This window comes from Pseudorasbora parva, chromosome 3 (assembly GCF_024679245.1).
Source record: "Pseudorasbora parva isolate DD20220531a chromosome 3, ASM2467924v1, whole genome shotgun sequence".
Taxonomy (NCBI): Eukaryota; Metazoa; Chordata; class Actinopteri; order Cypriniformes; family Gobionidae; genus Pseudorasbora; species Pseudorasbora parva.
Genome location: NC_090174.1, coordinates 28,971,808 through 28,999,511, shown reverse-complemented (window position 1 = coordinate 28,999,511; position 27,704 = coordinate 28,971,808). Strand labels below are relative to the sequence as shown.

The window sequence follows — 27,704 nt, the reverse complement described above, 5'->3', positions numbered from 1 at the left end:
GATTTTTCCATTTCTATTCTTACATTGTGTTAAATGCATTTGCTTTGACCGTAGAGATGAGGTTCTGAGCATTTATGATGTTCTCGTATTTCATTTCTATCTTTGTCCAATACAGAAAGCAAAAGAAAATAGACAGACACTACTGTTCAAAAGTTTGGGGTCAGTAAGATTTTTCTTCGGGGTAAGTAAGTCTCTTCTCAGTAGTAAGAGTTAAAAATATTTAAAAAACAATGCTATTTTGCGATATTATTTCTATTCATTAATTAATTAATTATCAATGTTGAAAGCAGTTGTGCTGTTTTAATGTTCTTGAATGAATAGACTGGTAGTGTATTCTTGACAAATATTTAAGCACTGATGTTTTATTATGGAAACATTTACATTCTTCAATAATGCCGACTTCAGTGTGTCCCAAACTATACAGACGCTCTTTCAAGGTGGTGAATGACATGGTGCAGATTGAGGTGTGCTTTTACAAGGAGGTCTTTATCACACCTCCTAATGACTCACAGTAGCTTTTTACCTAAGGAGGTTGTTTTGTTTGCAGCTCAAACTAGCATGCGTGCTTTTAACAACTGAGCTTGTTATATCGATGCTCAACGTATTGTAAGTGGACCTCACGCTGTTTGCAGGTTTCCTCTCTGCTGCTTTGAAGTTCTAGATTTGACTAGCTCAAAACAAATGGAGAAAAGGAGTCCGTTCCAGCAAACGAATATCTAATACCAGTTGGGACACATTTCAGCCTTTTTATGTGGCTTATGTCTAGTCTGATTAAATTATTTTTCTTTGTCTTATTTGTAATGTTATTTGTGTTGACAAACTTAAGACCTTCATTTTATCGTGAGATCGGTTGAGGATAAGCATTCCTCTTGTGCTGGTGGCATAATATGAGGTGAAAATAGGCAAGTTTGTGGTGTTTTGGGTTTACACAACACAAGATTGGCTCTGCCTGAGGCCTTTAATCACCTTAGATTGGAAACTTGCACAGGGAAGAATAAATCAACAAACGGCCTGCATGCCTAAAGACTCCCACAAAGTAATGAGAACAGCTCTAACACAGCCATAGATCCAGCGTAAGCTGATGTTATCTCATCCATCACCTCACATAACCTGAACGAGCATGAGGTTTTTCCAGTCCAAGTGTATTATTGGAGATTATACTAAGACGAAATACAAAAGACAGGGCTTAATCTACAAGCAGTGCAAGATTGTCAGTGGTTGTTTTTGAGCTAGGACACAGGTGACTGGGTATCTTAGATCTGGCAACGCTCCATTGCAAGTAGGTACAATTCCAATAAAGCTGGTGTTTTGATTCAAACCTTTGCAGTTGATAGGTGTCTGTTAGCTTGAATCATAAGACTGTGTATCAAACGCTATTCTAATTTCAAATGTGGATTTTGTTATTTTTTTATGTTTTCAGCAGCTGAATACAGTGTCAATCAACCCAGGTGTTGTTTTGCATTGTTTAGGCTCAGTTAATGTATGCCAGTTGATCTGGATTTGGGTGATGCAGTTCTACTGAAAAAAGATAGGATCTTATCTTAGATAAGGTAAACATTTGTGGAAAGTTTGTGAATTTTTTAGAATCATAAATGTTCACACTGTATATTGCACTGTTATCGCTTGTGTGCTGATTATTACCTCCTCGTGCCAAATAGACTAAAGTTGCTGACACCTTTCTTAATAAACTATAGGGAGTGAGGAAAAACAAAAGAAAATGAAGAATTTTTAGGGGTTGTTGATTGTGTGAGGGATACAAGACTGTGTGTACTTGAGCGAGGGTCTGTGTTCCAGTAGCTGTGTGGGACAGACGCAGGAAATGCCAGAGTTGTCCCGGAGGAGTGTTTTGCTGTAGAGGCCATTGGCTAAACTCACCCTGTCCTGTTAGTGACCAAAGGTTGCAGACTTGTCAGAAACGTTTTGAAGAAAGCTAAATAGTTGTAATGGGTTTACTTTGGCTTTAAATTTCCAAATAGTGCTGACCTTGAAGAAAATATGGAATACAATACAATTCAAATGCTGTTAAGTTTTGTTACATTCGAAAAGGTGAACAAAACCTCAAAGAGTAAAAATAGCGAACGGAAATCTATATGACAGTTAATCCTGCTATTTCTGTTGTATTCCTACAGCTCAAGCAGTAAAGAATGGCGTGAGTTCAAATTCCAGGGAATGCATGAAGTGATAAACTGTACCTTGCTTTGGTTGATATGGATAAAATGCAATCCAAATGTGTACATGTAAATGTTTCTGATGATGTCCATGAAGTTTATTTACTTACTGAGGTGGAGAAAGACAAAATGGAAGGATTTAAATGATTCCAGTGTAATTGTCTGAGAAAAGCATTTGAAATAACCAAATATTATAATTATATTATTATAGTAGTTTCTTCCAGCTAAGCTTCAGCAGTCATCATTACATAAATGATTATGGACATCAAATTATGGCCAATGAATTGGGCTTAAAGCTGCTCTACAATAAATAACAACAGCTTGCAAAGGTTACAGAGTTTCAGACTTTAGAGGTCAGCAGTAGATTTCCTTTCAAAGGTAATAGGAGCATTGTTAATGGAAAAATAGGAAGTCAGTTCCTGTGATTCTGATAAGAGTCGTAGTAACCTTTTTGGCCATGATGTCTTGATGAAAAGATCCATCAACTCAAATGGACTTCCTGCACAGATGAAGGTTATGTAGAAATAATAGAACCCATTTAGGAGAAGAATGAAGTGAAATGTCCTTGTCTCACTTAAACAGACTGGATGTATGAGTCTGAATTGACCAGCTTGTTTTCAGCTGATAGCTATATATATCGCAGCTAACCTATAAGGTTACCTATGAATGGCTGCTACAGTTCCTGTTCGTAGACTGGGGTTAGTAGGATTCATATTACACCGTATAGTTGCTTGAGTAAAATTAAGCTTTAATCAAGGCTGAAACACTAGAAGTATTGTTCCTGTTTTTGTGTTTGTTCAGGCTTTATCATGCTCGTTGGAAGGCACAAACCTGGGCACACCTGGCTTGACTCACAGTTGTGAATATTGTACATAATCAAGTTTTCTCTGACTAGTTTTGCTGGTTAGTCACAGTCTTATTGCTTAATTGCAAAACAATCAGATTTCCCATGCAAAAAGCCTGACTGCAACAGTTATTGTGTAAAATCTTTGGACCTAAATTGTTACTTTCCACTTCACAGGTTATTGAAATGCTTCATATTCCCTAATTTCATAAAACGTACAATAAGTATGCTTAATCAGACAACATGTAGTCATATAAAGGCTTTAAAGGGATAGTTCACTTTGAAATTAAATTTTGATATGTTTTAGCTTACCTCATGGGCATCCGAGATGTAGCAGTATTTGTTTCCCCAGTAGTTTCAATTTTGATCATTTTAGGTCAAACCGTTCTTGTCTGTGCCTCTCATAATGCAGGTCTATGGTCACCACCCCATTTCTGGCCAAAGTCATTAATTAAACTCAATGAACAAAGATTTTTGCTAGTGCATGTAAACGCATTCCCCCAGTGTTTTAATGGCCATCACTGTGCGCATATCTAAGTTTTAAGAGAAGAACCAGAGAAAAAAAGACAACAGTTTTAAAATCCCATGCACACTGCCCAAGTCATTTTTGTTTGTACTAAGCAGTGCGAGGCTGAGAGCTGTGAGAGCAAGACGAGAAGTCCAGGCCTGGTCATCTCTCGTCTTGCACTGTCGCCGCTCCTCCTTTTATTAATCCAGATCTCTTTCCTTGAGACTCGAGACCGGTGCTGCACGCTGGTGACGTTCATTAGCAATCTCTCACGGCTCTCGGCCTCATCTGGCTTGGCACATCGTTGTTTTATAATCAACGGATTTAAAAAAAAAGTTTTTAACATTTGGTTCATTGTGCCTGTAAATGCAGTTATTTTGTTTCAGTATAGACCTTTTCGCACAGAGAATTCCAGAACATACACTGAGAATGTGTCCAGAGATTATTGGATTTTGGTTCATTCACACCGTCTGTGAATCTTCCAGAATCTGTGCATGCGTTCGCACACATCCCGTAAATATCCGGCAAAGGTGCGTGTCATCGATGTGACGTTTAATGTCTCTGCAGCGAGCATCTTATGTTTGCTTATGATCTGCTATTTCTGAAGAAACCACGCTTGTGCTTTTTTGTTTTCTGATTCAATCATTAACTAGTGCACTAAACTGCCGACCAATCGCAGCTTCAGCATCATCACTATGGCACAGCCCTTTACACCATTGATCCTGCCTTTTGTTTACACAGGGCGCATTCCGGGACTGGTCCCGGCAATGTTATATGTCCCCATTCCGGGATTGATCCCGGAATCAATCCCAGGACGTGTTTGTGTTCACACAGAAGGCACTCTGACAATTTGATGGCAATTTTCCGAGATCAGCTCACTGTGTGAAAGGGGCTTATGTCATATTTGTTTAGCTGTTTGGAAGAAAATGAACTTTTTTTCATGCCCATTTACCTTTCATTATGACATGAAACTGGCATCTGATTCTGCACTGACTTCACATCCTTGATATACAAGATACAATTCTTTCTCCCTCTCTCTCATACTTGCACAACATTTAATTTTGCAACCATATATCACATTTGCATGCCAGCCTCCTCCGTCTGTTTTCTTTTCCCATCCCCCATCCTCTTAAATTCAGTCCCCCATACTTCTTTTCATTTCCCATCCTCCCTCCTCCCTCCTTCGCTATTTATGGTCAATTCTTCCACTCCATCCTTTTGTATTCTGCCAGTGTCTCTCTCTCCAGACGCGTTCATTCCTCTTCTACTCCTCAAATAGTTGCCATTAGCGCAAAATTCTCACCCAGGGGACCGATCCTCTGCACAAGGAGAAGCAGCATTAGTTAAACTCTCACTTAGATGTCTTATAAAGCTTAGACAACTCCACACAAGCAGTAAATTTACTTTAATAGCTACTGTTATTATTATACATCTTTATTAGACTCATGTCCCTTAGTTTAGGTCTACATTTCAGGTCTCATTTAAGTGTGCCAAGCGATTTACCTATGCCTGTTCCAGACCAACATACAGTCAAATAAATAATAGCACTTGGCACACTGTATTCAGTACGACGAGGTTGCTGTGCCAGATGTCAATGTGCTTAAGTTGTTTAGTACTTTCTGCAAAGTTTGTGAGAGAAGCCATCATCCAGACTGGTACAGGTCTGCCAGGCCACTGTATTGTCCTTCATAATGATCCTCAGCCATTTTCTCAGAAGCAGGGCTTTTCTTCTACTTTGTATTGACGTGTGCATGCCATATTTGGTACAAAATATCAATTTCATCAAATTTGGATATATTAAACTGTAATCTGTGGTTCAGCACAAGCAAATGCACATCATGTTGTTGCACACTGAATGCCTCAGGCCAACTATCTGCAAGCTTGGGCAAACCCTTTTCCTCCATATTGCTGTTATGAGCGGAGATGTTTTGTCTGCTTAGATTTCTATAGCCACTTTTTAAAACACCTGGACTAAAACCTGGTATGAGTAAAAACCTGGTCCTATCAGTTTATCATGAGCAGGGAATGTTTTCTTTTTTTGTTTTGTTTTTACATAAGTAAATAATACCAGCTGCCATTTCTACCAGTGATTTCAGTGTAGTGACATTTGGACCCATTGGTTTTACGTGTCTGCTTTGAATTTATGATCGTTTTTAAACAGGCCCAGGAATATTAGTGAGCCAAATAGTACAGCCAAAAAGCCAGATTTGTAGACACTAAAGCTGAACTGGCAAGGAACTATTAGTCATTTAGTAAGTTCAGACTAAGGGGTCTAAGGGGTTCTTTGGAACTGTAAAATATGCCACAGATGACACTCGACACTTTTCATACCGTTTTTAAGAGAAAACCGTTTCCTCTGTGCCAGTTGGTTTCACAACCAGGTAGGTAAAACTCCTCCAGCCCCTCTTCTCTCTTGAGCCACTGATTTTGCTGAATGCTCTTCTGCACAGCTGTTTTCCAGCTTTACGCACTACAGATGGAATGTGGCCATCTTAGGCAAGGTGGACATCCAAGTAGATTTGGTTTGAGAGTTTATTGTACGTTTATCAACATCGGTTTCAGAGAACAGATGTACTCAGATGTTAGAGACAACATTTTAACACTTTGATAATGGGTAAAAGGGATAAAACACTTAAAAATGTTGCCTAATTTTTAAGTGGAAATAATAAGTAGCTGATATTCAGTTCATATTTCTTGTCCTCTTGGAAAGTCTTGGATGTCAAATGGCAAAGTGATGGAATTACTTAACTTCATGTGGTTGTTCATTTTCTAGGGAGATGTCACAAATCCCTCTTGTCTTTGCGAGAACTATATGAATACCAGTGGTCATGTCTGCATGTGTAGACATGGGAGGATGCGTAATCAATAGAGAGTAATATTTTTAATGGCCATCTGTCATTATTCTTTATTAGGATCAAAGCACCTGAAAGTTGTTGACCATTTAATGAGATCAAAAACTAACAAGAAAATCTCAGACACAGCTTGACTTGAATTCTTGTATAAAGGTTTAGTTAAACTTTTAAACTTTAAAAACAGCAATTAAACTTATCACTAGATCAGTTTTTCCCAACCTTTTTTTTTTTTGCCATGGCACAGTTTTGATAAATAAAGAATCCCACGGCACACCACACACTAAGATATAACAAAATTGCACAACATGCATTGCTTTAAATAGCATATTTAAATTGATATAGACCCTTTTACAGCCCACGTGATCAAAGAGTTGCGCGCGCATTTTGGCAACGGAAGTGGTGTTTTTCCCTAGTGGTTCTAACGTGTGAGCAACTCCGAAAGTTTATCAAAACGGTTTCCCAGCATCAAAATGTCTGGCTGTTGCGTTTTCGGTTGCACTAATCGCTATTCCACCAATGGGCTTAAGTTTTATAGGATTCTGACAGGATCACGGCCGTTTCAGAAGAACCGGCGGTACCTATGGCTGCAGGCGATTAAATGCATTGATTGGAACGAGGACATAAAAATGCTTGCATAAAAAAATTTCATTTGTAAAACATTTACTGCACTTGAAACTTAATTATTTATAATAAACCTCCCAACATTGGCTGCCACTGGTGTGTATGTACCCCCCATCCCCAGATTATCATATAAATAATCACAATTTTCATTTGTAATGATTTTATTAATAGTTTAATTGCAAAATAACCATCTGAGAAATGTATGCAAGCAACATAGTTGCGATTAAAGTACTATAGCAGTACAAAACTAAACTTTAATCAATAACAACATAAAATGTAAGGAAAAGGATAAATGTATGTCTGTGTGAAGAATAAGAATAAATGTAGAAAATTGTATTGGACATTCTGTACATGCCCACAGCCAACGTATTCATAAGCATCCAGTGATTTATATGCTTGTCTCGGGTGTAACGTTACACGCTCGGTTTCTCAACTAAATAACTTGCGTATATATCCGACCACTAAGTTATATCTGGTTATCTGCTAACGTCTTCTATCCACTCCACTATAGTACACGGATCGAATACCATTTGATAAAGTCAACTTTTTAAAATCACTTTCTCAGTTTTGTGTTGCTTAATCCGCTCACGTAGCTTGACATGCTGCTGATTCTCGCCGCAGTTTGTTGCCAAAATGCGCGCACATACGTTGCTACGTCATCATTGTATACAAACAGTAAAAGGGTCTATACAGTAAAAGTAGTACTCACAATTAAGTTAAAACTTGAGCTTAAATCAGACAGGAACATATTAAGGTCATATTAGCTATGATAATGTTGGTGGTGATAAAATAACAAATTTGCATATATTCATTTTCTGGCAGAAACTTCGTATTTTTAAAATAATTAAACACTTTGCAATCTAAAGTTGCCATTGTGGCTTTATATATGGCCAGACACTTGCTTGTGTCATTATAATAATTACTAACATGTTATAAAAATAAATAAAACATTTTTTGAAAACACTGTACTTACTCAGGCATCAGTTCTTTATTTACCCTTGCATTGCAAACAAGCAGAGACTTTACTGTCACTTTTGGACAGTTTTGGTCTTAAAATGGCCTTTCCATGTTTCCTCTCTCTTTCCTTTCTCCTTTGTGCTGCCTGTCCAAAACTCGTCCACCCTCATTTGTTTACGACCTGTATTTCTCTCTTTCTCCCTCCGCTCCTCATTCTCTGTTCTTGAGCTCATAGCTGGCTGGACTGCAGAACAGGGCTGCTTGTGTTTTTCTCATCAGACTCTTGACACAGGAAGTGTGTATGTGTGAGGTGAGGACGGTCCAGACGACTTCCAGACAACACCTCTCTCAACTAACTACAGACGGCAGGAAATGTCTAGTGCAGCGTTAGATTTGATTTCAAGAAAAGCATGGAGAAGTGTTTTTTTAAGCATTAGTTGTGTTCGTTTTTTAATATACAGTCATGTCACACTATTCATGCTCTCAGTTCTTGTTCTCAGTTGTGTGTTGTTCCCCCTATGGTTCTTCAAGCTCTTTTAAATGAACTTCAGAGCAACTCAGTCTAATCCTGCAGGATTTTAGAAAAACAAATTTGGGTTCCCTAAAGACCCTTTCTGTGAAAATCTGTTGGGATATTTATTTTTATTTTATAATCGGATTAACTAATTTCGATATAACATTTTGTGCAATATAAAGCTTTCATGGAGAAACTTTATTTTTAAGCTTTGTATTTGTAGGAAAGAAAAGACGATCGCATCAATTTCATGATGACTTTAGATGTAGACTTTTGCCCTGAAATACTGCCTAAAAGTGTCTCGGTTTAGTGAATTCTCTCCATTGTCAACAAAGGATTACTGCATCATTCAAGTACCTGGGATTTTTGAGGCGATTCATGTAAAAAGTAAAAGAGAGAGTAAATGACAAGAACAAAAGCCATCCTTTCAGTTCATGCAAAACAACCGCTGCATGCTTACTTTACCTCAATAGGGTACGTCATAGACGCCATGGAGATGCAATCCATGCCTGAAAGACAATGAGTGAAGTGCTGACTGTTTGTGCTCATTTACTATGTCAGTGAGAATGTGTGTGGTCTTACTGCATAGATAAAACAGTTATATACTGTACTTTCATCTGAGATGTGTGTTTAAAACACAGTGATTGCAGCACGATGTGATTTGACCCTTAGATGAACCAATTAGCCACAGGACAACATGCATTAAAAGTGACCAGATATACAAAGGACTTGTTTGTGCGCCAGAAGTGTGCTGCTCAATGGAAATGCACATAACTCCAGGGCATAGAAGAAGATTTAGGAGGGAAACCTTTTATTAGCACCCGTGTTGGCATGCTTTCCTTCATGATATACTTGTGTCATGTTACCCTTACAGACAGATGTTTCAAGCACGCCTCTGATCCCCCATTACTCTCGCTCTCTCTGCCTTTATATTCCCATGCTGGTGGAAGGATCCGGATCAATGATGTCACAACATGCTAATTACAGACTGATTGGTAGGTTGGTTAGGTTGAACACAGACTCTGATGAGGGGAAACAGGCTGTTGTTGTAGCTCTGAGTCAAAAGCCCAGAGGTCACAATCTGGGAGGCTTCCAAAGATCAGAAGCTTTGAGGACAATAGGCTGACATGATGACAGCAGGCCAGTGCAGATTATCCTCATTCAGTGTAAATTCCAGGTGACAGAGTAAGGGGATTCTCAATAAGATGAACGTGGGGGGGAATGGTGTAGGATTCACTTTGAAGCTATGTCCACTCATAAATTGCTAATACATTTTACAAATAATGGAGAGAAACCGCAAGTAACACTTTGAAATAAATGTGACATTATTAAGAAATTGTGTATTTTGTAACATAGTATTTTATTTGCAAAACAAATAATCTCCAATACTTATAAAGCATTATGCTCCAATAATCTTTGTTTAAAACTTTGAAAAAATATTACACATTGTAAATATTACATAACCAGATCAAATGAATTTAACCTGAATTTTGCCAGTTTTGAGAGCAATTAGTCATTCAACTCAATGGACGCATGAGTATGCAGTTTGCTGCACGTTGCTGTTCATAAAGAAGTAAGTTTTTACATATTTACTTAATTTCTGTTAAAGATACAGTATTTTTATGCTTAAATCTTGTAATATGTCATTTTTAATTTAGAATAAATATTCATTAATGCATTGTTTAATAATCATGCAGTTTTAAAAATATATATATTTTAGTTTAATGTTGAATATGTACTTTTTTATTATAAAAAAATATAATAATATTTAATTGCTGATGGCTAAACATCATTTTAATCTAAATGGTTAATATTTATATTAACTTTTTAAATGAAAGTTTGTTCAACAGCATATTATTGCACATTAAATATACAAATTTAAATTAGTAGCAAAAAACATTAAAAAAATTCTATAGGATTACCAGAACATTTTTTAATAAGCCATTAATATGCTTAAATAATATAATAGTCCTGGGCAATCGATTAATGGCGATGAATTGCATGCAAATAAAAGTTTGTGTTTTTACATAATATATGTGTGTGTATAATTATTATGTATATATAAATATACACTCCATGTATATATTTAAGAAATATTTACATGTTTTAAATATTACATGCAAGAACTTACAATAATGTAAAAAATGTATACCTTGAATGCAATGTAAGTCGCTTTGGATAAAAGCGTCTGCTAAATGTAAATGTAAAATGTAAATGTAAACATGTATATACTGTATTTATATAATTGATCTTATATATAAAATAAATTTAAAAAAATTTGTATTGCATATTTTTTCTTAAATATATTAAAGAATGTGTGTGTAATTTATATATACATAGTAATTATACACAGTACACACACACATATATTCAACTTTTATTTTGGATGTGATTAATCATGATTAATAGATTGCCCAGTACTCATTTTAAATATGTATTTATACTATTTAGATTATAAATATTATTTATAACTCTTCACAAATGAGGCATCCAAGGGAGGAGATTTCATAAATGAACTTCACATAAAGTGTATTGTGGAAGTAAGAGAGGCATGAGAAACGGTTAAATGTGCCCAGCTCTTACTGGACCAGTTTGATCCATGAGCCAGGATACCATTATATACAATTATAGGATTTACTTGACATTTTACATTTGACTAATTCTTAGAAAAGGCCAAAAGTTTTCCCAGAGATTAACATGTTAGTGATGTCACTCAGATGTCATGTACCTGCCACAGCAAGTTTGACAGAAAACCACCCAATAGATTTACAGACTCAAGCCCATTCAGTCCACCTGACATCCAAAGAAAAAAATTACACAACTGTAAACCGGGGCGTTTTAGTTTCGTGATATTGAAACTGTATATTCTTGGGACTAGAAGCTCACTTTGAGAGACTTCAAAAATGTTCCCCCCTTTTTTTCTTTCTTCTTGTTTAGGGAGAGGCTGAAACTGTGAAAGATTCATCATAATAGACGTCATGAAGTTTCGCCCACAGAATATGCCAAATAATGTTTTTATTGTGTTTTAAATGAGATTTGAACACCATATGGATGTGTCTTCGAGTGGCAGTTTTGTCAGCTGCCATTTCAAACAACAAGTCTCACAACTGCTCACTTTGAGGGTTCCACCAAAATGACTGCCACATAAGGGAACACTTCCAAAAGCATTACAGGCTGTGTTCCCCATTCCCAGAGCCTTTCAGAAGTTTCACTAATAGTTACCCTTAAGCAGGGAAACTGGGTATGGACCATCCCAACAAATGCAGTGTTTGTACTTTAATTGCACTGAAGCTCAAGTCTTACGAATCTCCGAGTGCCCCACCTGCATTTCACTATTTACTTTGGTGTGGTCGGGCTGCCCTGATACAAACTCCATTATTTTCTCTCAGCCTCAGTTCCCAGTAATAGTCCCAGTGCAGCCTATGAATGATACATAACCACAGACAGCTGTGACCCGGGTTCAAATGCTGTTTTGCTATCTCATACAATACAATTACACTTGTTATTAAAACTAGTAGCCCCCAAAGAACATTGGGTTACAAGTCCTGACTCGTGCCTGTCAAAATTAGAGCTTCACTACACTCTAAAAAATGCTGGGTTAAAAACAACCCAAGTTGGGTTGAAAATGCACCGACCCAACAATTGGGTTGTTTTAACCCAATGGTTGAGTTGTTCTTACCCAGCAATTGGGTTGTCTTAAGCAACATTTAACCCAACCACTGGGTTAAAACAACTCAACCACTGGGTTAAAACAACTCAACCATTGGGTTAAAACAACTCAATTGTTGGGTCGGTGCATTTTCAACCCAACTTGGGTTGTTTTTAACCCAGCATTTTTTAGAGTGTAACAATGTGAGAAATCATAGGCAACGACAGCGGGGATCTACTCGGACTGATGTCGATTCTGAGGGACTTTTGTTGCAAATCAGAAAACCAAACAGCAAGAGCAGTAATAAAGGAAGAGGATGACTCATGTCGGCTCTTCTGTGAGAACGTTTGGTATATGCATTACTCCACAAGGCCTGGTAGGTTTACCGGGGTCAGTGCTGGGTATGCAATATGTGGAGCATCCTGGGATGGCGTGAACGTGTAGATTTAACGCATAGACAATGCACACATGGTCCTCATGCCTAAGCCCATTTACTGCATTTTAAGATGAAGTTAGTGATGATGTGGTGTTTTGGCTGGTTAATTATGTTTGGCTGAGGAATGCAAGGAGGGCCCGTGATCTGTTTCAGACTGTGCAAGGTCGGTGGTCTCTACTATTGATATATTGACTTTTCACTTCTGATTGACTGCCTCATTTTGAATTGCTATCAGCACAACCTTGGTATCGTCTGTTTCAGTTAAAATCTGGTTTCAACAAATCTTGAGTCTATCACAGTTTCTGAAATGGGGTCTTCTGTTGTTACTCCCGTGTAATAGACAGTACTGAATCTGATGTATTTTTCTCACTGTCTTTTTCAGGGCTTTATTTACATATGAGGGAGTGACCAACAATCTTAAACTCACAGATTCAGGAGGTAAGACTTCTAACCTTGACTCCTCTTTCTTTTTGTGTGTTTTTTGTTTTAAATTTTGTACCAATGCTCAATAAAGCACAGCAGCAAGTAAGTCAGTCTGCTTTTTAAACATAAAAATAAAAACCACAAAAACAAACTGATTTATTTGCAGATTTATAAATGGCAAATCCTATAAAGCATTGCGGATGACATAATCAAATAGATTAGAATACTTTCTATGTTTACATTTATAAAAATTATATTGAATTTTATAATTATAATCACTGACTTGTCCCAAAGCTTTATTGTCATTGTGGAAATGGAACACATGGAAAACCAATAAATATAAGGACATTTTACAATTAGTTTAGGTTTGGAAAAGTCAATGTTAAAATCAGTGTTATACATCGTGGAAAGGTTAAGGTATTTTAAATGCTCAGCTCTAACATCATTTAAGAAGTTGCTCTTTGTTATAAATCTAGGGCTGTCAAAATATCTGAAACTAAATTCGAAAGTTTATACTTAAATATGACTAATCTAGGGTGCATTGAGCACTGCATTAAATTGCTTATTCAAAGCAATACAATAACATATTTCATAAATCAAATAGTTTCGTAAATTGCATAAAAACAAAGAGCATAATATTTGTATGCATAGTTTAATACTAAGAGCCAAAGCACCGATCACAGTACTTTTTGCGTTTAAAAACATTAGATGCAGTAGAATGGGAATAAACCTTGTTGTTTAGAAGGTGAGCTTCTTCTAACTTTATTTGAATTTCTAAACATGAGTACAACACGAGTTACATTAAATCGTTTTTTATACAAAGATGTCCATCTAGCACATGTTTTAAAAAACAATGGAAAGGGAGCACAGAAAATGTGTTCTGTTTAACCGTCTGGTACAGTTTTGAACCATGATCTTCTCTGCATTGACTTTCTTTATTTCTGCAATGCTTTAAATGAACAACCCAGCAGCGCCACATATAGTCAGTTCAACTAGGCTAACAAAATCATTAAAACACAACGACGACTCTTACGTCGTCTTCGCGCATCTCGTGGACCACTAATAAGGCTGCCTGACGCACCAGGCCCAGGCCAAACTAATAACCAGGACCCCATAAGCCAACTGCTCCTGAATAATGTCCTAAGCATGTGCACACAGTTTTTGAACTTCCTATGGAGAAAATGAATGGAAAAAACATCCAAAACCATGGTCACTTAAAATGTGTGCAGTCACTGTTGCACTCTATTTGAGCCGCTTTAAAAGCTCAGTCTGACCAATTAAGGCTGAGACTGCCAACACTGTTCCTCTTAATATCAGATGAAGCAGGAAAATCTTATTTGAGTGCAGGAAAATAGGACGGCTCTGCTTATTACAGTACTTTAGACCAATCCTGTTCTTTGTTGATTATCATGATAATCTGGTAAAAGAATGCAAGCGTTTGGTGGTTGCTGAGGCGTTTCCTTTCACGTGGTCAATATTTCATGAAGACACTTTGGACCTCTTTAATTTTGCCTTTTCCTTCCCCCTTTATTTCTCTCTCTCATCTGCCAGCTGGAGGTTTGACAGAATTGGTTGGGAAATTTCACAACAGCAGGCCCATGTATGGCCTCTGCAGGGTGGGACTGACAGAAACAGGACAACCACAGATTGTCATGGTCTGCTGGGTAAGTTCACTTCACATGTAAAATCTGCATGTTTCTATCAGTTTATATCAGTCATAAAAATGTATGCAGAAATACTACACTGAAATGTAGATTCTGGGTTCTCTCAGCTCTTTACATAAACTGAAAAATGTCAATATTCTAAACTTTAGATGGAAAGTCTGCCTTTCCCCTTCTACTGGGGTGCTTCAAACGTTTGTTGCTCTTATAACAAATACTTCTGGATGAGGTCATTTTGCCTTGTTCTGATTGGATGTCAGAACATTATACCTAGCTCCTATTGGATGTTGCCATGGGGTGTGAGCCTGAAGTGGCTCCCCATTGGTTGAAGCTGCCACATCTTTAAACAGTCTGTATTTAAGCGATGGATGTGAGGCTCCTGTTGATGAGACGTGTCAATGGCTTCACTTCACAAAAGGGCTTTGACCTTCAGACTTCAGTAACTGAAGGAGCTCAAATACAGACAGAAAGAAGCATTCTGGGAACCTTTCTAATATCTATCGTGGATCTGGTTGCTAAGGCGAGAAGTGGGAATGCTGTGGTTGGGGTCAGAGGTGCCATCTGTAGCCAGTCGGGCATTGTATAGAGGGGGTCTCAATGACCTGTTAACTGCAGAAGAGACATTCTTGTGAACCAGACTGGTACTCAAACAAACACACACACATGCATACAGTACACACATCTGATGCTATAGAAGGTCTAGATACACTGGAAGAGTCGTTTGTTACAGGTTTAAAATAGATTTTAATTCCTTGTATATCATTCTTTTTAAAGCAATTCATAGTTTTATTCAGCAAAAATGCATTCATTTGTTTAAAGGTGACAGTAAAGACCTATAATATTAATATTGCATGACATTTTCATTTCAAATAAATGCTGTTCATTTTAAGTGTCTATATAAATGTATTCTGGTTTCCACAAAAAAATATTTTTTGAATATTTAGAATAAAATCTGAAGGATCTTGTGGCACTGAAGACTGGAGTAATGGCTGCTGATTTTTTAGCCACCACTGGAATAAATTAAATGTTAAAATGTATTAAAACAGGTATTTAAAATTGTAATAATATTTCACATTATTACAGTTTTACTGTATTTTTGATCAAATAAACACAACCTTGATGAGCATAAGAGACTTCTCAGAAATATAAAAAACGTGTACTTACTTCAAGCTTTGAACCCCAATGTATTTATAATTTTGAGGATATTTAAAGGCGTCTAAATCACAGTCTCTTCTGTCTCCATCAAACAGGTTGGGGATAGTGTGGATGAGGATCGCAGAACTGAATGTGCCAGCCATCTTCCTGCCATCAACGCCTTCTTCAAGGTAAAAACAACACAATAATAAAGCTCATTTGTAAAGCTTGTATAATCACAGTGCTATCTTCAGCTGATTATTAGACATCCTCCATAGATCTTTAATCTAAACTATTTTTTCAGAATACTATGTATTTTAATGTGTGCGCCACATTAAATATTTTGCCAGTTTAAAAAATAAACATAAAAAATCATATAGTATACTGCTGCAGCTACATTTGTAAGCACGCTGATATGGAGAGAGTAAAATGTGCTTCTCTCACTCATACATGCATAATGTAGGGCGTCTGCTCTTTCTCTTCATCTCTCTAAACGTCACTAAAGGTATATAGAAAACAAAACAGACAATGAATGTTATTGGAAGTCATCAATAACGTATACATAAATTGTACAGCAATTTCTCATTGTTTAGGTGTTACGATTGAGAAACATGCAAAAGGAATTGCATATTGAGATTGTTAGACTTGTCTAGTCATAGCCTCTGATCAGATATCACATTTCTCCCTTTTCTGCTTTATATGATTGATATGATTTTATCATTATCTTACATTCTTACCTTACATTTCTGCTTTGCTTGGACAACCGGGAAAACATTTTGCATATCCTTTGGGAAGTAAAGCAAACAATATTTAGTTTTTTATAGACCCAATTTTTTATTATTTCAATTTATTAAGTCCACATTTCACTGTGCATTGACCTTTATTACGTACATACAGAAGCAGAGTGATCAGTCGGGTTGAGTTGGGTGCAGGGTTATTGTTACAGTTTTCCTGAATTGCTAGAACACATTCCTTGAAACATTCACCCACATTCTCAAAATCTTAACCACTAAACCAAACCTTCAAGCTACATCCAGAGGACCTCTCTCTTTTCTGGCAAAATCAAACAGTTGCCTCAAAATCATTTATTCTGTGCTCAAAATCAAACAATGCTTTCAGATCATACACACAGTGAGTCGATAATATATAAACACTATAGATCATTCATTAGACATAACATCAAAAAGTGAAGAACACATAATTCAGAGCATATAGCTAGTTACAGAGAAAAATAGAATGTAACAAAGTAAACACATTTTCCAATTACATAAAAAAGTATTGTAATTACAACAATAAGCTGATTTAAATTGTATATTGTATGCACTGCAAGTATAGCATTGTAAAGAAATAGTAGGCCTATTGACTGACTGTATATTAAATATTATTATATTATATATATATTATATATATTTTATCTATAATCAGCACTTGCATACTGTGAAAATACAGTAACTGCAATGTCGTCTCTTGCCTGGCAAAGAGAAACCCTCTGGTGTGCCAGATCTAGCCACGACAACATTCTCCACACCTCGCACTTTCTCGTCCTCATCCCTTTGCTAAGCACCTCTTACATGTACTCTTCCTCCTCTCCCTTTTATATTGTTTTGTTATTTTATATTGTTTCCATTCATTGTTGGTATCAACATTCAGTGCAACATTTTGAGTCAATTTTGACACTCTGAACTGACTTGTATTATGTAGAGTTGGTTTGGTTTCATCATTAGAGTTGCAAAAAGGGTGCATGAGATTTGCAAACTGTCATAACTAATTTATGTGATTTATTGGACAAATCCATTTAGGCTATTAAAAATTTGGTTTGGGAAATGGGATTTATGGGTTCATAAAGGCCTTCTGAAGCGAATTGATGGGTTGTTGTAAGACAAATATCCATATTTAACACGTTATAAAGTAAAATATCTAGCTTCTAGCGGACCGCCTTCCGTATTCAACTTACATTTACATTTTACATTTATATTTATGCATTTGGCAGACGCTTTTATCCAAAGCGACTTACATTGCGTTTTTAAGGTACACATTTTACATTTTTGTCAATTCTCAATTCTTGCTTTCCCTGGGAAGCAAGAATTGACAATTGACAAAAATGTAAACTTACAAAAAAAAAACGTAACTGGTGCAACCTTGATGCATTTTGAACTGCGAGAGGTGCTGCACTTCACTACTAGCCAGAAGTGAGATATTTTTACTTTAAAACGTGTTAAATATGAATATTTTTCTTACAGTAACCCATCAATTCGCTTCAGAAGGCCTTTATTACCCCCTAGAGCCATGTCAATTACTTTTATAAAGGGTGGATGCACTTTTTAGTCTTCAAATTTTGGGCAGCCATTCACTCCCATTACAAAGCTTGAAAGAACCAGGACATTTTTTTTATATAACTCCGATTATTCGTCTGAAAGAAGAAAGTCATATACACCTCGGATGGCTTGTGTGAGTGAATTATGGGATAATTTTCATTTTGGGTGAACTATCCCTTTAAAACAAACTCGTGTTTTGTGCCCATTTGAATGAAAGGGTGGAAAATGTAAAAAAGGCTCTCGCACACAATTCTGAAATGTCAAACCCTCCTGATGTCTACAAATGCACTCTGCTTTATTCTGAGATTTCCCTCTTGAAAATGGTTTCCTTCCTTCGCCAGTATCTGTGAAGTGATGGCTAGCAGCTTGTGCCAGCTCTTATTGTAGTAAACTCTTCCTCTCGTGTCATGGCCTATTGTTCTCCTGAACAGCCGAGCAGTGCCACAGACAGTCACCACACAGACTGACCGATAAGAACGGAAATTTAACAGAGAGAGAGAAATTCCTTAGGAAAGGAAAAGGTTAAAAATGTATATTATAGAAAATATTATTTTATTTTCAGCAGTGTTGTTAGTGTTTAGGATGTTTTATTTATCTTGTGATATATGTGCATGTCTCTTGAAGCTTTCTGTGGATTTATTTACTCCACCACCCAGGAGATGTTGCTTTAACATTTCCATATTTTTTGGATGGTTGTATGAGATCGTCAAACATACTTAATGTCTGGGACATTTTTAATGCCTTATAAAGACATTGCCCAGTCAGCTCCACAGGCATGCCAAGAATGCTGTTTATTTAATTCTCAGTGTTTCTCTCTCTCTTTTGAGATCGACAACCTTCACGACCTTGTATTGTGTTCCACAATGTGTGTTTGTGTGTGAAAAATGTCAGCGCGAGTGGGTTACAAAAGTGTCTTTTCCATTCGGTTTTAGATCTTTTTTGGTTATTTCTGTGTTGATTGATGCTTGTTCAAGCAGATGAACTTTGTTAGGTTACATAAGGTCAGAAAATTAAGTTTTATAGCGTGGGAGAGGCTGAGCCCCCAAACTAACTAGAGCACATACTGTATGGGATAAAATCAGACAACCGGAGACAAGCTGTCAGGGGCATTTACAGTGTTCAGCCTTAGAATTCATTAATGATAACACTTTCTAAATTCAGACTGAGGGAACTGCAAAGTCTCCAGTTAGACACAGTTAGTGACAAAGCCATAGTCGAATACGAATGAAAACCTTTCTGATTCACAGATGCATGTCCTTGTGTTTTTTTCTGTTCTGATGGCAGATATTTTTTACTTAATGATTACTTAAAGGGATAGTTCACACAAAAATGAAAGTTCTGTCATCATTTGCTCACCTTCGTGTCTTTTCAAACCTTTATGACTTTCTCATTATATGAACAAAAACACCAAAAATTTGAAATATGGAAGAAGAATGAAAGTCACACAGGTTTGGAATGACATGAGTAAATGATGACAGAATTTACACTTTTTTTTTCAGAATTCACTTCCCTCTAGTCCAGGCCTAGACTGCATCTAAAATTACATACTTCCCTACTATATAGAGGGCAAAAAAAAGTATGTGACAAAAGAAGTATGTCTAAATTCACTTATAAAAGAGTGGATGACCTATACTTCCGGCGAGATTCTGAAGTTGTCAAATGTGAATATGATGGACAAATTTCTATCCCATGAGGCCATTGGAGAGGAATTGTGAATGGTAATGAAGCGGCATAACTGGTGCTGGTAGGTCACATGATAAAGGCAGCATGGCGAATGTAGTACGTCCAGTTTACATTCATACTACACACACTCATTAGCCATGGATGGTCGGGCAGTTCGGTCTGGCTTCGATCCATAGAGGAGTAATTATCTCCAAACAGAAACTGTTCAGACCAATGAAATCATCAGGGCGGGTTTTAGACGATGACGGACAGATGATAAACAGTAACGTAATCATGCACGTCATCAAAGGGGCTTGGATTATATTTGTTCGAATCCTAAACAGAGAGCTTGTTTGTATATGCATTCACGTTCACTCTTTTTCTCAGAAATGATGATCATGTTGGGTAAGTATTAAATTCTTTTATTTTTTACAACACCAGCAAAGAGCGTTTATTCCAGCGCGCGTGCAGACAGGGTTGCCAAGTTTTTACAACAAAACCCGCCAACTACTAGCCCTAAACAATAGCTTCTCGGGGGGTTCTCCGGGGGATAAATGGCTTTTGGGGGGTCAAATGTGTGTTATTTTGGCAAGGTTGCCTGCTAAAATTCGTATTCATGGGTCTATGTCACATAATAGTCGCTTCAACCCGCGAAATAAAAACGCGGACTTGGCAACACAGTGCAGTTGAGCTCTGTTGACATTTGACAATGCGTCTCTCCGTTGCTCTGATTGGTTGTAGGTCTATCCATTTGATGTCTTTCCTGGTTTGATTGAAACGCCCCATAATCACAGCCCAATGGAGCAGTTGCAGACTCATATTCTGACTAGAATTGAGTATGACCACGTCAGGCTACACACTCATACTTATAGCACATTCGTTTTTAGCAGTCGGGAAGTAATTATTCATTCAAAATAATACCTGCGATGCAATTTTGGCCGCAGCCCAAGTCTCAAAATGACATTCAGTCACGGTGAACTAAACCAAATGTGTGAAATCCAAACTCATTTATCAGACTGTACATGTTGCCGCCTTGAGATATGCCTTCAGAGTATCTGTAATATTGAAGTCTAAATCCCTCCAGTTACTCCTCCCTGCTTTCTCCATTTATCCCTCACACTTTTTATTTTCTCTTCATGACGAGTCTGTGCTAGTAAGTGCTGTCATGTTTGCAGAATGAATTGTCAGCTCTTTTTGGCTTAAAACAACGCAGGCTACAACTGCATTTTGTAAAAATGTAAAAATGTAAATGAGCCACCTAGTTGGATGGATAATATATATTAGTCATCAATGATGACAATTAATCTCAGTTGTTTCACAGCGGTATATGAATAGTACCCATCAAGATTATAAGATATATGTTTCTTAGACTAGAAATTCCCAACCAGGGGTATGCTGTAAAAAAAAGAAAAAAAAAAAAAGAATTGTAAATTTATTAGCTACAATCTGTTCAAAATGTCCAGGTTGTTTTTGAAAGAAAGTCTCCAATGTTCACCAAGGCTGCATTCATTTGATTAAAAAAAAAAACAGTAATATTGTGAAATATTGTCAAAGCTGATTTTTTTTTGCATCATTACTCGTCTTCAGTGTCACATGATCCTTCATAAATCATTCTAATATACTAATTTAATGCTCAAAAATATTTCTTATTATCAACATTGAAAAGTAGTGCTGCTTAATATTTTTGCGGAAACCGTGATTATTTTTTTACAATCATTTTTAGGAATCCTCAAATAGGAGTTTAAAAGAACAGCATTTACTTGACATATAAATCTTTTGTAACATTGTCCATGTCGGCCCCACTTTATATTAGGGGACCTTAAGTACTATGTACTTACATCAAAAAAATAAGTACAATGTACTTACTTTGTTCAAATTGTATTGCAAAGCCTTTTTGCTGATATTGAGGTGGGATACGGGTAGAGTTAGGCACAGGTGTGGTGGTATAGGTCAGTTTAAGGGTAGAGTTAGGCACAGGTGTGGTGGTATAGGTCAGTTTAAGGGTAGAGTTAGGCACAGGTGTGGTGGTATAGGTCAGTTTAAGGGTAGGGTTAGGTGTAAGGGAAGTGCCAACTGTTTAATTACAAATGTAACTACAGAAATTAATTACAGACGTAATTACATGTTGGTATTTTTTTAAAAATCTAAGTACAATGTAAAAACTTGTATGTACAAAATAAGTGCATTGTATAAAATGATTAATTACAATGTTAGTACAGAGTAGTTAAGGACACCTAATATAAAGTGGGTCCTAAATGTCTATGTAACAATTGATTAATTTAATGCATTTTTTAAAAATAAAATATAATAGTCTTACTGACCTTTTGAACTACTCTTTGTACTACCTTAACTCACTTTGAACTGTATTGTTTTCAGTTTGATAGAGTGTGATCTGAGATCAGATATTAGGACAGAAGTCTTAGGTTTGCTGTCAGCTGCAGGCGTGAGGTGTGTATGGGAGAGCATCTGTCCTCGGTGCTGTTCATGCTGTCATCACCCCTAAAGCCTCGGGCTAACTGCATGTCAAGGGGCGCATCTAAAGCAAGTAATAACAGAGAATTAAGTCATTTAGCTCCTCCCGAGCAGAAAAAAGGATAGAGGAGATAAAAGAAGGGAGGAGAAAATGATCCCAAATTCAACCTGATGTTCTGTAGATAAAGTCATTTCAGTCAAAGAAAAAGCACAGAGTAAACAAATTAGTCCTGACACGTTCAAGTTCTTGTGTGTTTCAGAGAAATGTGGAAAGAGGGCTGAATGTAACAGTGCTGTAATCCATTGTAAAGCTGTGGGTTATGTTGGGTTTGAGCCCAGTCCGGCACTCACGAGGCCCTCCAGCACAATTTCTGTTTCATTGCTTTTCTACTCCCTTCCTTCGCTCCCACAAACCAGATCACTCGTACACTAGATTCACTTAGTGATCTGAGGTGTTTTGTTGGGCAGTGATTGACCATGGTGTCCTGTCATATAAATCCTCATTGGATCTTCATCTCAGTGACCTCAGAGCTGTAGATTGATGCTGATGACAGGAATATGCCTTATAAGGAATGAAAATGTAGTATACAGACATGTTAGTTCTGGGCCTATAAATTATGACATCCTGCCAGTTACATATAACTGAAAATAATTTAAACCATAGTCTGTTCTCTTATATGCCATTACAAGCCCTCTACAAGCCATGCATTTTTTTTAGTGCTCATTCTCATGGTGCTTATTTAGTGCTCAAACCTTTTTTCTAAGAGTGCATTTACACATTTGTTACTAATCTTTTCTGTGTAAACTCTGGCCTGCTGCCAAACTATTTTTCAATCGGCCAAATTGAATTTCTTTCAATTGAATCAATTCACAGAAATTCAATTTGGCCAACTGAAAAATTTAGATGTGATCAGTCACTAGAACATTTTCAGTTGGAGACCTGATTTTATTTTTACAGTGTACAGTAAAACTAAAAACATGAAAATGTACTTAATTTCTGTTTAATTTGGCAGGGTCGCCGCTAGCTTAGCTTAGCATAATGAATGGAATCATTTGTTGACAGTTAGCATGTCCCGAGTAAAAGTGATCCAAAAAAACAACAAAAACACCTAATTACTTCTTGTGGCCTGTGCATTCACAACAAGTACAAATAGCGATGCAGATTTAGACTAGGCAATTTCCTAGGCAGATATTGACTATATTATGGGGAAGCAGAGGCAAAGCACTGTTACTTGGATGCAGAGATATCACGCAATACATTGCGATCGCTCAACAGCCGGAGATACTGTGCTGTCTGCTCAACACTGGCCATATCTCTGCGCCCAAGTAGCAGTGCTTCGCCCGTGCTTCCCCATAAAGTCCAAAGTCAATATGTGCCTAGGAAATCGCCTAGTCTTAATCTGCATCACTATTTGTACTTCTTGTGAACACGGAGGCCACGAGAAGTAATTAGGTGTTTTTTTTGGATCACTTTTACTCGGGACATGCTAGCTGGCAACATATGATTCAATTCATTATGCTAAGCTAAGCTGAGCTAGCGGCGACCCTGCCAAACTAAAACAATGCATGCACTGAGACTAAAATACATTTGACCACATATCTAAATGTAGGAAAGAAGTTGAATAAGCCCTGTTTCTTAAAAGTGTTCCTTTAAGAGACATTAAGTACATTTTCATGTTTTTAGTTTTACTGTACACTGTAAAAAAATTCAGGTCTCCAACTGAAAATTTTCTAGTGACTGATCACATCTAAATTTTTCATCATTGAATTTCTGTGAATTGATGCAATTTAATTAACTGAAATTCAATTTGGCCAAATGTTTTGCAGCAGGCCAGAGTTTACACAGAAGAAAATTAGTTGTAAATGTTTAAATGCACTCTTAGAAAAAAGGTTCAATCTTTATAATGGGTTACTTATTTTTTGCTAGTGATAAAGTTTGTTTACGAGCTTTTTAATTCATAAAATTTAATCAAAATAAACATAATTACAAAATTAGTTAATTAAAACTAAATCTAAATGATCCCATGATGGGAATCCCTAGAAAGTTCTACATATGAAGCGACTGGACCCTTTAAGGTTTTAAGAGTGAACAATAAATATTAAAATACAAACAATTTTGAAAGTATTGCACAAAGACTTAAACATTACACATATTAATATGAGAATGATGCGAATTGCTTTCAAATCCTTGTCGATGCTTACCAATAGTATAAAAGCTGATGATGCTGTCCACATGTTGTATATGATAAAGATACTTTGGAGCTCTGTATTTGTTGTCTACATGCTAAGAACATAGTTCAAATTGTTTAGCAGAATATTATCAGAATAATAGTAGGTTCTTATGTCAAATGCAATAAAACAGCAGGCACATTGAGAAGCAAACTTATCTAACATAGCTAAATGTGATCATATGGAGCAGCTTCAACAATGCGGTCAGTATTTTTTATCTTTTGATGTTTGTGTCATCACAGGAGGCTCAAGTATTTATTACAGCCTCACAGCAAGATGAGGTGACAGAGGAGCAGATTATGGCTGCTATTGCAAAGATTCGACCACCAATGGAGAAACTGAGGAGACCCTCAAGGGCATCGGATAAGGAGGAGACTGTGGTAAGTTACCACAAAGAAAGAGAGAGACTTGGCTGTATACAAGGGCTTCCTTCATTAAAATACCATAGAAGAAGTCTGTTCCTCAGTATAATTTATTGATGCACTTAGGGGACGTGGTCTAATTGTCTCTCATTGATGTTTTGGGTCTTTTGTTGTAATTGTGTGCCACACCCACAGGGTACAAATTACAAGAAGACCAACGCGGCCATGGAGATGAGAAGGATTAACAGAGACTCCTTCTGGGCACGTGCGGAGGTACAGCTCAACTATGTTCACAGCTGGACATTTCCTTAACATCCTGTTTTCCCCAAATTCCTGCAGATTTTGCCAATATTTAACAAAAGACAAGATAATTGTCTAAAATGTATCAAGCAAGGTTCCTCAAAAATAATAAAAAATAATATTATAGAAATGTCCCAGCCATGTGAGTAAGGAATAATGTACAGTAAACCAGCCATTAACAAAAATATTTGATGTAATGTTTAATATTTGTACAATCAAGAGAGCAGTGTAAAAATTATATTATAATCAGTTTATCGCAAACATATTGTTCAGTCTCCAATTTTAAACGTTCTGTTCAGTTGTAATGTATCATAAATCTGTGTAATATGTTGTGTGTTTCAGCGTGAGGAGGAGCAGAGAAAGGAGGAAGAACGTCGGAGGGCTGTGGAAGACAGGCGGCGCTTTGAAAGGGAACGAGTTCTACAGGAAAAAAAAGAGGCTGAAGAGAGGGACCGAAAGATGAACGAAAAGCTACAGATGGTTGAAGAACAAAGGTTTGCGCTGTCCACCTGATAAAAACCCACTTTTGTCTGAAGGAGAACTAATGCCTTCAGCTTTACCTTCCTGTTGTTGTTGTTTCTCAGGAGGATCCAGGCTCAGCTTGAGGAAGAGGCTAGAAGTAAGGAAAAAGTGAGATGGGTGAGTGCGTCAGCAAATGTATTCAGTTTTAAAAAGTTGTACGTTTTTAAACATGGTAATGACCCTGCCTGCATATGCGCATATGATCATATGTAGTCATATCCTGTAATGACGTTGGGTTCTTTGTGTAATTTACAGGAGCTGCAACAAAGAGAGCATGAGGAGGACATGAGGGCCCGACTCAGACGCAGCGAGTCCATTGAGAAAGCAGCAGTTAGTTTTTCCTCTTTTTTTCTGATCATCCAGATTCAGACTGTACATCCTTACACTTATCTACAATAACTACACTAGGGTTTATACACTACTCTCACTTTGTCTTTTACATTTACGTTTATGCATTTAGCAGACGCTTTTATCCAAAGCGACTTACAACTGAAGAGTACAGGAAGCAATATGTCATAAAGAGAAGAAACGCAAAAAGTGCCCTAAATACAAAGATTTGGATACTAATCAGAGCAGCAAAAACTAGAATAGGGAAGGCAAAGAGAAAAATAGAAGAGTTAGATTTATTTGATTTATGATAAGATTAAGTGCTCATGGAAGAGATGAGTTTTTACCTGTCTTTTAAATGAAGTGAGAGATTCTGTCGTGCGTATGGAGGACGGAAGATCGTTCCACCAACCAGGAACAATGAATGAAAAAGTCCTGGAGAGGGATTTCATGCCTCTGAGAAACATTATTAAAACATTATTTTACAATAATGTCTTTTGAAACATTATTATTACAATCAATTAGATCAGAAGTTCCAAGCACCGTTTTGTTTGGCTTTGCTTTTTTGTTTATTGCTGCAATAATGTACTGTAATGCAGTTGTTTTTAGAGGAATAAGAATATTAAATGCAAAAAAAAACAAACATACATATGGTTCACCATCATTTCACCATCAAAAGGAACACTTGCTTATCTTACTGCTGACATTAAAGTCCAATTCAACTTGATGGTATTTTGTGAAAAATAAAAGAACCGTAAAGGAAAGTATTACCCAGGCTACACTAAATTAACTTGCAACAAAAATACACATTTTTTGAAGTGCCAAAAAACTACCATGGTTTTGTCCCTTAGAAACTTTTAGTGTCTTTTGCATCCTAAAGAATTTTGGTAGGGTGACCACTTGTCCATTGTAATGTCCTGAAGTAAAATAAATTGAGAACCTCTGCTTTTAAGTTCCCATTTATATCTTCCTTTATCATTCCTTTATCAACACAAACACAGTGCTAGATTGAACAGTCCTTCTTCTTTTGTCCTGTAGGAGGCAGCAGTGCTTGTTTCCCAGCGCAGCATCAATCCTAGAGAGTTTTTTAGGCAGTTATCCGCATCCTCACAAAATTCTTCAAGCCCTGGATCACCACGATCAGGTAAGCATTTAGAAACCCACACTGCCTGAACTTTATCAGTTTACAGTGTTCATTGTATTAATTTGAGGTTTGTTTGACTTATGTTCGGGTCCTTAGGCAAATCTCCATTCCGTCGCTACCAACGCAGTTTGACAGACACCGCTTTCATATTTGAGAGGGCCAATTCATTTTCTGGTCCTACGTCCCCACTCAGTCCCTCTGCAAGGTCTCCGTTCTCACGCACCTCGTCCGCGTCCTTCAAACGTTCAACGTCCCCAATTAGTCCACCAGACCAGATGATCCCGTCACCACAGCGCCCTGAATCATCTCCCCCATCACCTTCCCCGCGCTCTGTCCCACCGGTGTCACCCCCACCCGGTCTGCCTGTCACCAGACCCCCTCCACCCCTGTCATCACCTCCCAGCCGGCCACCTCCTCAAGCCCAAGTACACGATTTCGCTTCCCCTGCATCTCCAAAGCTGCTGGACAGTTATGATAAGTCAGAGTCTTGCTCCTATGACGTTAGCACGGAGGAACTCGCTGTCACAACAGAACGGCTTTCAGCTTCACTCTCTGACAACCCATTGCACACTAGTGGTAAGTTAACTTGGGTCTAAATGGTTTA

At 37.2% G+C, this 27,704-nt stretch overlaps 1 protein-coding gene across 2 annotated transcripts in view; it reads left to right on the top strand.

The window, feature by feature from the left end:
* The window catches only part of si:dkey-40c11.2 (drebrin-like protein A), a 42,637-nt gene that overhangs the window by 9,367 nt on the left and 5,566 nt on the right, over positions 1-27,704 (top strand). For both annotated transcript variants that reach the window (XM_067438305.1, XM_067438304.1), the window contains exons 2-11: positions 12,932-12,987; positions 14,524-14,636; positions 15,884-15,958; positions 24,688-24,825; positions 25,003-25,080; positions 25,450-25,601; positions 25,692-25,746; positions 25,885-25,959; positions 26,995-27,100; positions 27,197-27,676. In XM_067438305.1, the coding sequence (XP_067294406.1) occupies positions 12,932-12,987; positions 14,524-14,636; positions 15,884-15,958; positions 24,688-24,825; positions 25,003-25,080; positions 25,450-25,601; positions 25,692-25,746; positions 25,885-25,959; positions 26,995-27,100; positions 27,197-27,676 (1,328 nt within the window). The remainder of the gene's footprint in view (positions 1-12,931; positions 12,988-14,523; positions 14,637-15,883; positions 15,959-24,687; positions 24,826-25,002; positions 25,081-25,449; positions 25,602-25,691; positions 25,747-25,884; positions 25,960-26,994; positions 27,101-27,196; positions 27,677-27,704) is intronic.